Raw genomic sequence first — 12471 nt, forward strand, 5'->3', positions numbered from 1 at the left:
ACCACAGGAGATGCAACCTCACTAAAGTGCCCACTCTAACTCACCTTTTACTCCTCGAGTGTAAGCAACTTTAGCATTCTGTACTGTTAAAAGGCTGACCGCTTCTGCAGAAACACATACAACCCAAAACGTTTTCACAGGGTCAACTGGGCTCACTTTCACTTCTGAAGAGCAGAAAACAACAGACCCCAAAACTCTCTGAGAGAAGTGTTCAACCTGGTTTTGATGCCTCGCCACAATTCTGAATCATGACTTCCAGTTGCTTCTGATGCTTTGTTGGTTTTTATTATTATTTTTTTTTAACTGCCACCCCAAAACAGACATATATAAGGAGGCAATGGCTGTCACATAGATATCTACCAATTCATAGATATCTACCAATGAACACACGCAGACCACAGATAATAGAATTATATGAAGATACCTAACACGTTTTTTTTTTTCCGTGTAAAACATAACCTTGCCTGTCCATGCTTCTGCTCAGTGCGAGAAATGAGACCCATGTGATGTGGTGCATGTATTTATGCCTGGCTTATAAAAATAGAAAGCAGATTAGAGAAGACACTGAAAGAAGCATCTATCTTGGCAAAGCTCCTGGGACTGAGGCAAAGGTTATTAAATGCATCACTCTGCCTTCTGTTGGGAGATTTAAATATGAAGTTAGTGTTCGTCACTTTCCCCAGAGAAAACCAGCTCCACCTCTGTGTATTTACACACCACTGATCTCATCTATAACACACACACACACACTCTCAGACCGCCACACCACTCCATTAATAACGCACACACGGACATACATATACTGCACAAGTCAGAGATCACCCCTCATTTATTTCATTTCCAGTCAAAACCTTTAAGCATAAATTCTTCATTTTTAGTGTCAGGAAAAAAGCAGAAAACATATATTTAACAGAAAATATCTCAGAGGCCTCAACAACTAAATATAATATTAAATAGTTCTGTATTGATGTGTCCATTCTTTGTCTTTATTAGATCGTCCATTCTTTTCAGGAGACTTGCTTTCCGTCTTTCAAAGAAATCCAAAGGAATTATTTTCCACACCTTCAGAGTTCAGTCTCAGAAGTTGGTTGCATTTTCTGCTTCTCACAATTCAAGTAATCCCAACACATTCAATGTTGTTGAGGTCTTTACACAGTGGAAAGATGGACAGAAACACTTCTAGATTTTTTTTCAGATCCAATGCAACAGTGGAGTTTGATTTTAACATATCTGATGTGTAGATGAAAGCTTTAAGTACCGTTGGGAATAGGGACAGTGTTGGTGGTCTACCAGGTTTTGGAAACTCAACTTGGACATTTAATTGATTTGCTTTCTCCTTATGCAATGGATTATCTTAAATCTAATCTTCTCAGAAATATCTTCTTTATCCATTTTAGATTCTGCAAGGCAGCGAAGGTGTGTTTGGGTAATTGCTTGTGTGACTGCTAGTACCTGTTTGAAGTGTAACAATGTCAATGTCAATACCTTTGGGAACAGCTTTTGTTGAGAGGACACATGTGTAGCTCATTGGGGTTTAAGACTGGAAGAGTTAAGTTGCAGCAGGGTGCAAAAAAGTAAAGAGTAGACAAATTACATACTGATACATTTGATGAAATACTTGTGTTGGATGTGTTTTTCTGACACTGAAAAATGAATGACATAATGGCCATTTTGACTAGAAACAGAATAAATGAAAGGGTGGTCTCTAACTTTTGCACTGTACCGTTTGACCCTTCACACACAAACACACAATTACATAATTACACCATTTTCACATTGAACTTACACCCAAACAAGCCCTGGCATTTTCATGCACTAGTATGCACACATTCCAGCATTAATTTAAACAATATGAAAGACTGGCTCTGAATGCAGGCTTAGTGGGCTGTACTAAGCTAAAGTGCAAGAGAGCAGGAGAGCGAGAGCGTTTGCTTGAGAGAGAGAGACAGAGAGAAACAGAGAGGAGAGGGAAAGAGGGAGAGAGAGTGAGAGAGAGAAAGAGAGAGAAAGAGAGAGAGAGAGGGAGAGAGGGAGAGAGAGAGAGAGAGAGAGAGAGAGAGAGAGAAAGAGGGAGAGAGGGAGAGAGAGAGAGAGAGAGAGAGAGAGAGAGGGAGAGAGGGAGAGAGGGAGAGAGGGAGAGATTTTGCCTCTTCGGCTCCTTATTGATCCTTTTCTGCCTGCGTGCGGCCGGGATGAGTCCAATCCATCACTGGCCGCTTTTGCCGGCCCCTCCAGCACGGACCACTCCTAATGAAGCCAGAACCAGTCTCTCCACTTCTCTCTCCTTCACTCTAACTCTGTCTTTCTCTTCACTATCGTCTGAGCACAGTCAGTGCTGCAGGGGACAATACTGCTTTTAACACATGCACGCACGCACACACACAGAGTCTCTTCAGCCTTCTCACAGTCACCACTTCTGACCAACAGACCAGCGCCAGCATCTTTGCTCCTGATGGGGCACAATGGCAAGATGACAGATAGGAGGAACTGAGGAGAAAAGTCATTTTTTTGGGTTGCCTTTTTTCTTTTTTTATTGAACAGTATGTGCTAACACGGACAGGGAAAAAAAGAAAAAGGGAGGGAAAAAATTACAGCTTTAGACACTTTTGACAAATCTTTCACTGCTCACAAGTGAGGACTTCAAGCGTATTTTTCAGCGGCAGTTTCCATTTAAAATGGCTTTCTGTAAGATTCTGAACAACTCCCCCACTGGGCGTGCAATAAACTTCAACAATGCCTCCCCCTCCTCTCTCCTCTGAGCTGTAATGTCCCTCACAAGTGTTTGGATCTGTTACTAGTGTTTTGAAAAGACTGAATGGGTTGTACAGATAATAGGTATGAGCTCTGTGAGGACACCTGGATGTAGAGAAATCTCTCTTTCAAACTGGAGAGTGCAAAGTGAGTCTGGGCTGCACTGCCTCATGGCACTGTCCAAAAAATACTGACTGGCAGAAAAGTACTGTGCAAAAGTCAGAGGCCCCCTGCATTTATTTAATTTCCAGGCAAAACAGCTATTAAGTACATGTTATTTGATTTCAAATATCCACAGGAGTTTCTGTCCTTCCACTGTAACAAGAACATTTAACGCTATGGATCAGAAAGGATGTGTAGCTGTCAAGAGGCTGTGACTGAGGCAAGGAAATTTGCCAATCAAAGAAGCTGCTGGTATTCTAAGAACAATAGACTGAGCACCTCAGAGTCCAGACCTCAACATCACTTAATGTGTCTGAGATTGGGATCCTGAAGAGCAGAAAATGCAACCAACTTCTATGACTGAAATTAAGACTGAAAGATATCCCTGCAGATTTCTTAAAAAAAAAGTGTATATATGTATATATATATATACACACACAAATACATAAACACAAATATCAAATATATCAAATATATATACATACACACACACACTGCTGACATGGACTCCACACGTTGTGAAAAAGCCTCTGATGCGAAGATCAAATCCACCTGAGATGCACCTGAGCACGAGCTTCAACAGAAGGAACGAGATTCTGACCTCTGAACCATCTGACCTTTTTACACGAAGACCTCAACTTTGTCAGTGTCACAAATCCTGAATATATTTCTACTTCACTTTAATTGTCAATTACCTCTGTTTTAAACTTTTCAAAATTCTAAAATGTCATGTTGTATATTTCCAGGTCTAAATGAAAGAAAAAAGTGCTCTCATACTTTTGGACCCCATTGTATGTTCTCTCCTTTTTTCATGAGACTGAAAAATGAATAATTTGTATTAAATGGCCATTCCTCTCCTACTCAGCACACTAAACTAGTGCTTTCTTTCACACAGGAAGTATATGTGCTCTGTAAATATTTCTGAATTAACTGTTACCTCAGACATACTAAAGCCAGCACTTGGCTACTGATAGAGTGAAGCTATAAGAAGTTTCATATTTAAGAACCATGAACCACTAGTTCACTTAAACAAAAACAAATAATTGACACAGCACAACATACACAGACCACACTGTAATTCTAAAACAAGACAGTTATGCATCACGTTAATGTTGACTGTAAGAAATGCGTTAACTCTTGAGTAAAACCCAATAAGCAGTGAAGTTCTAAGGAAAACTTGGTTTGCAGCTGCTGAAACGGTGCACACTGCACATTCAGCCGCTCCCTCCAGTAGGAGCCCTTTCTCGGAGACTAAGCAGCTGGCCTCTACACCTGAGCTGAAAGCTGCCCTCTGCGGATTTCTAATTGCCCGCACTCACCGTCTAATACACCGGCGTTGGAAAAGTTTAGCGCCGCGCCTTCAGGGTTCATTTCCAACGAGGCCGGGGCCGCTTGGCCTTCGCAGCCGCTTCCTTGGACTGTTTACCGCTCTCCCCCGAGGAGCTAGCGCTAGCGGAGGTGACTGACCTCAATTTCTCTCCCTTTCCTCTGCTTTAGAGCTCATGAATAAGTGCTCATAAATAACCCCACTCAGTTCATCCGCGGCCGGCCCCAGCCCGGGTGAAACTCCGCAGAAGCACATCGCAAGTTCAGCGTGCGATGAACGCTTCGGCCTTGCAAGAGGCAAAAAAAAGGAGGGAGAGCGCCTCCGAATCATCGCCCGAGGGAGGATATTACAAATTAAACACACATTTATCACTTTGCCCGGCCACTGTATGCTCAGAATAGTGGACTGTCGCAAGCTGTATTTCTCACAGTCTGGAAATGCTGTACTGTATTGTAGTAAAGTTTATAACATGCTGCGAGTCAGACAGAACGCTTTTCACCCAAATCAGAGTTGATTAAGTGAATAAAGTCGATACAGTGTTTTGTTTACTTAAAAATAAAAGTTACCTCTGTAACCCTCTATATGATAAGTTTATGTATTCTTCTGTCACATGTGACATCACTGCATGACTGCATTTTCCTGACTGGGAGGATCAAAACAGCCTCTACTTGCTGTCCTGCTGACAGAAAATGAAAAACTAAAACTACCACTGTATACCAGTGTAATTTGTCTGATAACGTTTAATTACATCAGCAAGGACACACTGGCAAGTAAAATCACTAACTTACTATTTTACTATGCAATGGCTATCAAAATAAATAAAAATGATCAGCACAAAATTTCCACGCACTACCCTCCTCACAGTTTACTGGCTAATCTACTAGCATAACATCACCTGTTTTGTTATGATTTATAGGTACCATCATATATTAGTGATGCATTGAAATAAAAATTCTTAATCAAAACCAAAATTAAGGACAAAACTAAAAAAACGAACGAAGGGGTTCTTCTTTGAATTAATGTAATGATGCTGACGGTGCTTCAAAGGTGATAACCGGCATGTTGAGGAAAGACTAATTGCTAAATAACATTAAATATTAAGAGTTGTAAAATTGTGAAAATATAATACTTCACGGTTTCCCAAAGGTATCTAAGGTTGAATTCCAGAGAGCCTCTGATACAAAAGACCCTGCCACGTGGAGGTAGCTTTGAAAATCCCACCTAGCAATCTAAACTTTCTCCATCACACAAGTTGCTTTAGTGTTTGTCGATTAGAGAAGAAACATCTATAAACCTCTAAGAATCTAAGAAATGCATGTTTGCAGTAACAACTTTTAAAGCCAGAGTAAAAAAAAAAAAACAATTTTAAGCAATTTCCTTTAAAGAATTAGTTCATGCTAAAAAGCATGTAATTTAAAGACAGCATAGAACACTGTTGATCTGCTGCTGTTCAAGCTATTTGAAACATCTGTGCTGACCAGCACAGAGTGAACAGTGTTTTTAATCATTATTTCCCATTTTCACTACCATTACAACTATCTGCTATGTATTTGATTTTGACACTCCATTATAGATCTCTCTATCCATATCAATTTACAACAGCAGGTGAACATCGCATGAAGAGTCTAATCTGAGTACTTTTATTGGTATTACTGTTGGCGTTGCTGCATGAACAGGGAAATAAACTGTGGACCTGTGATATGCACTGTTCTGTTATAGACTTTAAATCAGTAACTGAATCAAAATCATTTATTTTTTGTTTTTTTGGAACATGTTTTTCACAACAGGGATTCTATCTTTTAATTATCTATTGTTACTCTTTTGTTGAGATGCAGCACAAGACTGTCATTAATATGGTTTCTACAAGAAAAAGGTCACATGACAAACTGATGTATATATTTTGGACATCCTAAGAAATCCATTTGTGAATGGCCTTTCTGATCAGTGCTTTTGCTCACCTGCTTCTCGCAGTGCCCATAATCTGGCCCTTGGTCCGGCTGGAAGAACGATGACTCCCCTCGGTTCTTCGCCATTTCAATTAGACTCATCGCTGTGCGCACAGTGGAGTTACGGGCATGGACAAATACCATTACCTGAAACACACGTACACAGGGGTTACTTACCAGGGCATCTTAAACACTTATGTTGACCCCATCAAATCTGATGAAGTCTAAAATTTGTAAAATTTAGTGATAAGCTCATGCAAAAATACTTTAAGCAAGGCACTTTGAACAATGATAATTACTAAAGATCTATGGATCTCACTTTGCTAGCTACTCAATTATGTGAGACAGAAGTCATGTGTCTCCCTCACTTTATTCTTAAAAAAAGGAAAAGAAATAAGTAACAATAAAATAAATACATGATGGGATTAGAATTTCAGTAGTATAATGAAAAAGGCAAATAATGAAATGACTTGTCTAACAATGACTTCCATTTGCAGTTAATAGGTAATGCTGACCTGAGCACAACCAGAAATAAACAACCTAACTAATCAAACAACAACATACAACTAAATCAAACAACAGGGTAACCAGACAGGGTTGACGTAAGCGGCTGTTATGGTCAAATTCAATCCTTAGTAAAACATTGAAGGCATTCAGTTTTATTAAGTGGCTGATACAAACAAATCTGCCAAAGTAATCCAGCTAGAAAGCCATTGTCCATGACAGAAGCATGAGAGAAGGTGAGAGGCACGGATCTAGTAACTAACAAGAGACTGGAAATAACCACAGTGTTCTCCGTCTGCCTGCCAGTGCAGAAACCTTCATTCTGCATGACATCCACAACTGCAGAAGGGCACCGCAGCATACACCTTTTGTTAAAGGACAAAGGAGGAGTGTAATCTTCCTATTATACTCAGGCTGCCCTTGCAAAACAGTCAATACCCCAGACAAAAACAATCAATAACAGAAATACAAGACAGTTATGAGATGGTTGCAAAAGGCCTCTCTGCCCCTCCTCTCCTGCATCCCTCTTGTCCTTTGAGGACACCATAAAGTACTGACAGTGAGAGAGGGAAGCATGTATACACATTGCATGTATGTGTGTGCATGTGTGCGAGAGAGAGAGAGAGAGAGAGAGAGAGAGAGAGAGAGAGAGAGAGAGAGAGAGTGTTTCTCCTTGTACTGACAACACCTCTGCACTCCTCATGCTGCTATAGATTCTTGTTTTCCAGCTAAAGTTGGGGGGATAAATAAATAAATATTGTTCTCTGCTTCAACATTCTACTTCACCCCAACCACACAAGTATGATTTTTTTGTTTGTTTGTTTGTATTAACAAAAATAAACACAAGTGCAGTTTTGCAATTATTTACAGTACCAATTCCATATGTATCAGATGTTATTGATTATTATTATTAAGCATTATTATTATTATTATTATTATTATTTTATTTTCCATTTACAACATTAGGCATCAGTCTTTTGCCACAGTTTCTAGTTAACTAGAAATAGAATAACCAAAATTTTCACTGTTGACTGAATGATTGAGTAGAATGAATGTTTTAAGCTTGCTGAAAAAAACATAAACCATATGGTCTGGATACGCAAAGAAGTATAACACTGCTGTCAAGACCAATCTTCGTATCTCCAATTTTTTCATTTTTTTGACATAATTTGAAAAGGCCAGGTGCCCTTTATGATGTGTCTAAATGTCATAATGAACAGACTAACAGAAATGGTTCTAAATTACTTGGAGAAAATTATTCATCCATTTACTTCCATTAAAAGTTAAGAAGGTTTTTCCTTGTCTTTAAAGTTACCTTTTGGAGATTGAGGTTTTGTTCCAAGGACAAGCGACGTATTGTGTGTGTATAAAAGAACTTTTATCTACACTCTATACAGAATATGTTTAATATTATGAACAACATTGTAAAACTATTCCTTTAAGACAGACATGTCAAACTCAGTTTGACATGTCTGTCTTAAAGGAGCAGTTCTGGGCCAAAGTGCTATAAAGAGTAGCATTTATCCTCATCTAATGCTCTGAACTGAGTTCATGAAGGCCTTGCTAATTATCTGATGAGCTGACTCAGGTGTGTTTAATGAGGCAGTGTGCAGTGTTCTGGCCCGTGAGGACTGGAGCCTGACACATGTGCTTTAAGATAAAAAAGGTGTATGCCTCTTTGAAAAATTATCCCAGAAGAAACTGGCCAATCACACTGTCAAAATGTAAGAGAACAGCAAAACCCACAATTCAGTGGGATGTCATGGCATCATGGGGCTGCCATGCTGACGCTGCAGGAACGTATAAGTTACACTAAAACGACTAACATTTAGTCTTGAAAACACGTGCCCTGAATTCTTTAAGAATGTCTCATCAGAAAATATTACTCTGGAATTAAATACAGTGATACTGGTCCCAATGATTCTGAAAGTCCTCTATAGATTATCTGTAGATGCTTTAATTCTTATTAAACTACCTGGTGAAACACTAGGATTATGATTTAAGATTAGGTTCAGAGTAAGGTTTAGATTTTGGGTTGAAGTTATGTTTAGGTTTAGTGTTACATTAGAACAGAATTTAACACACTCAAAGCTCAGTTGCACTTAGTTATGTTAGTTCAAGACAAAGTGTGCAGCTACAAAGCATCTACAGTGGACTCGCAAAAATAAAATATTACAAATGGTATCTGGTTGGTTGTGATGCAGAAAGTCCCTTTCTATGGTCATACTCTCAAATAGGCCCTGCAACCAGTGGGGTTAGCTGGTCTAGCTAAGCATATAAAGCATTGACATGAGCATGCACTCTCCAAGGATATTCAATTAGTTCAGTAAAATATTTTTTATTTTGCCAAACAGTTATGAAAAGCTTGATATCAGTATAACTAGTGGTGGACAGGGGACTCCAAAAGAGTTGGCTGTGAATATAATTTCGCCCCTTCTTTTTAAACCTAACACAGAAAATGGCTTAAGGGAATGAAATTGTGTCCTTAAAGCCAGTCATTCAGTGATGAGTGATGGTAAATAACTGACACCCATGGTGGCATAGTCAACACTTCTCTGCTTTCTTTTCTTTTGCTGTGGCTGCCTCTTCTGTCTGCTGTTTCTCCAAACACACACACACACACACACACACACATGTTCTCTAAGCTGCTTATCCTTCTGGGTTGTCAGAGGAGCTGGAGCCTATCCCAGCGGTCAATAGGTGGAAGGCAGGAAACACCCTGGACAGGTCGCCAGACCATCACAGGGCTGTTCCTCTTATCATGATAAAAATACAGAAATAAACAACGTATGGCCAATATTTTGGCATAAAGGTAACAGTGCTGAAGTCTAGCAGCACAGCTGAACACATCACAGGAATATATCAAGAATGCATCACTACTGGATTGGCTTTGATGAAAAAGTAAACTATGTTGTAAACTATGGGTAAACTATGTTTAGGTGGGTTAATCATTCAGTCACTAAAACTATTATAGCAACAAGTGTGAGACCAGACTCCAGTAAACCTGCATACCTCCATCTCTAGGCATATGTTCCTACTACAACCAATGAGTTATAAATCAATGAATGAATGAATGAATGAGTGTTGATGCCACAGTGGTAGGTTTGTAAATCCATGCAATATTGTATTTGCTAAAGTTTACACATGTATGATATCACAGGAGCTAACTGTAAACAGAAACCACAAAAGATTTATGGGGATTTTCTGCAAACATATATGTGTATAGTCTGCCGCAAGTCGGTCTGAACAGTAGGTCTCAACACTATGTAAGAGCATATCCAAAGCTTAAAGTCTAACAATTTACTGTCCAACAAACATTTACTGCATTTAGTGTAGTATGATGGTCATAGGACCATGTAATTGGGAGACCGTTCCACAGCAGGAGGAACGACCATCTATTTAGGATTAAAGACAAAAAGAAGAAAGTAATTTACAGGAATACAGCAGCAGAAAGAAAAACTCTTTCCAGTCTGCTGAAAAACTGAAGAGCAAAGGTCTACAGAGCTTTCTAAAGAAAGTAAAATGAATATAAATTTGAAGTCCAGGTGCTGTTAAAAATGCATGTATTCAGCATCCCTCAGAGTGTAGTCTATATGTATATAGAAACAAATAAACAAACTCACATACACTGTCTCTGAGTTTTAAAAGCATACAGCTCATCGGGCACCCTCTATTAGCAAAATCTGCGCATTAACTTTGCGTGTTTCATATCTACATTTTATTTATTTATACCTTGACACTATTTGCATTTTTACTCACTTCTATTTTACTTGAAATGGTGTCTTTCAAATAACCTTAATGTTCAAGCTTTACTGTGCTGCTATCTTTTCTTTTAACCCCATGTAAAGTACTTTAAGATCCTTCTCTTACATGGTCTTACAAGATCTACAAATAAAGTTATCATCTTATTCTAACATCAACGACAATAACAACAAAACAACAATAACAACAAAAGTAATAATAATGACAATAATACTAAGTTGATGAAGAAGACAATTATAAAACGAGAAAATATATTTACAACAGTGACTAAAGTCTTTCAGTGGACTGACTTCGGTTCACTAAGCATTTCATTTATTTCCTGCCTTTTCCTTCATACTGGAGCAACAGCAAGAGGGACACAGTGGAGACCCAGCAGAGTACTTATTTTGTTGAAGAAAAAAAAAAAACGTGTTTGTTTTGGGTTCTTTTCCCTCTGTCAGTACCTGGAAACAGACCCAGCACTTTGGCGTTTATCACAATAATTAGGGCCCGCGGATAATTGGTAACTAATTAATTCATGATTGCTAATTTAAGGACAGCCTTCCAAAAAACCCCAAACACATCCTTGAACACCTGCCAACACGTTTCTCACCACCGCCCACAGCAATCTGCATTTCCTCATTGTGCTGCGAAAAAGATAGAGAGGGAAAAGCTCAAATGAAGAGAGGATCTTGAAGAGACTCCAACAGCTGTTCAACAACCTGCTTTTCTAGGGTAACGACAGTGACAAAGTCTGGTTTGCGGGACAATGAAGGTCATAAAATTTAGTGACGCTTTTTGTGACATTATGCACCATGTCCATGAACAATTCTGCCAGCAATGATGCTTAATTGCTTTAGAGCCATGAAAAGCTTGCATTTTCTGGCCCTCAGGCTTGAGTAAACAGAAAGGTTGTCAAACAAAGCTGTTGCTTTCTATGCTAGCAAAACGAGACATTTACTTTCAAGAACAAGACAATGTCCTACATGATGAGCAACTGGTCAATAACCTTACATTAATGCCTCTATACTAAAGTACTAAAGCCTAAATTCAACATCTCTGCCAGGGGCCAGGTTTCAGTGGGACTAGAGGCTCTAATCATGGTCATGGTCGTGGAGATCACCTTCATGTCTTTAAAAGAGCAAAGGAGGAAGAGAAGCACAGAGGAAAAGGTCTCAGCCATGAGGGATTTCATGGATGTGTAGCTGAGGCAGTACTGCATGTGGATGAGCAAGCAGCTATCTGGAGAAGCAGCTCAGAGGAAAGCTGACCCATCCGAGACTCTCTATGCCCCAAGATTGTATACAAGCTCCTGAACTTTCAAACACCACACAAGCTGCATGACCCTCATTTCACATATGCTTCTCCATTCTGTACAATTAAAAGATGAAGTGCTGTCCAAGGACTCACATTAGCAGCAATGCATTAATTTCATGCAATGAACTGTGTGAACTATGAAGTCCACCATTTCTAAGGAGAACACTGTGGTTTGACTTATGTGTACAGGCATGAGAAGTTTGCCATGAATTTAACAGAAATTAATCAGAAGCAAAGTATTAGTCTAATTGTTAATGTATTTCAGGAAATCACTGGCAACATTTTCCAGCAAATGAGCAAAGTTTATGAGGAATATGAAGATTCTAGATTTCAGTCAGGTGCCAGCTTTAGAACTTTAAACAAAGCTCATTAAAGCTGTATGGATATTTTAAAATATTATACGCATACATATAACTAAAAATATTTATATATTATTCAAAATATAGTACATCTACAGCACTGTGCAAAAGGCAAAAGAAAATAAATGAAAGACGTAGAGAAATTGGGACTCCTAACAACAACGTAAGACCTAGTAGACCATGACAACTGTCAACATCAGACAAACGCTACTAAAAGCTTTCTTATATGAGACAGAGGAGAAAATCAAGCTCCAGTCTTGCAGATCTGAAAAAAAATCCACAGGTGTTTCTGTCCATCCATCCACAACAAGATTAGAGGACAGCGCAATGTGTCTGAAAGGATGTGTAGTGGACAAGAGCCAAT

At 39.0% G+C, this 12471-nt stretch overlaps 1 protein-coding gene across 2 annotated transcripts in view; it reads right to left on the reverse strand.

Annotated features, from left to right (window-relative positions):
• The window catches only part of ascc3 (activating signal cointegrator 1 complex subunit 3), a 134228-nt gene that overhangs the window by 46581 nt on the left and 75176 nt on the right, over positions 1–12471 (reverse strand). For both annotated transcript variants that reach the window (XM_036586347.1, XM_036586338.1), the window contains one exon: positions 6199–6333. In XM_036586347.1, coding sequence (XP_036442240.1) covers positions 6199–6333 — 135 coding nt within the window. The remainder of the gene's footprint in view (positions 1–6198; positions 6334–12471) is intronic.

The sequence above is a fragment of the Colossoma macropomum genome, unplaced genomic scaffold, assembly GCF_904425465.1.
Source record: "Colossoma macropomum unplaced genomic scaffold, Colossoma_macropomum, whole genome shotgun sequence".
NCBI classification, from domain to species: Eukaryota; Metazoa; Chordata; class Actinopteri; order Characiformes; family Serrasalmidae; genus Colossoma; species Colossoma macropomum.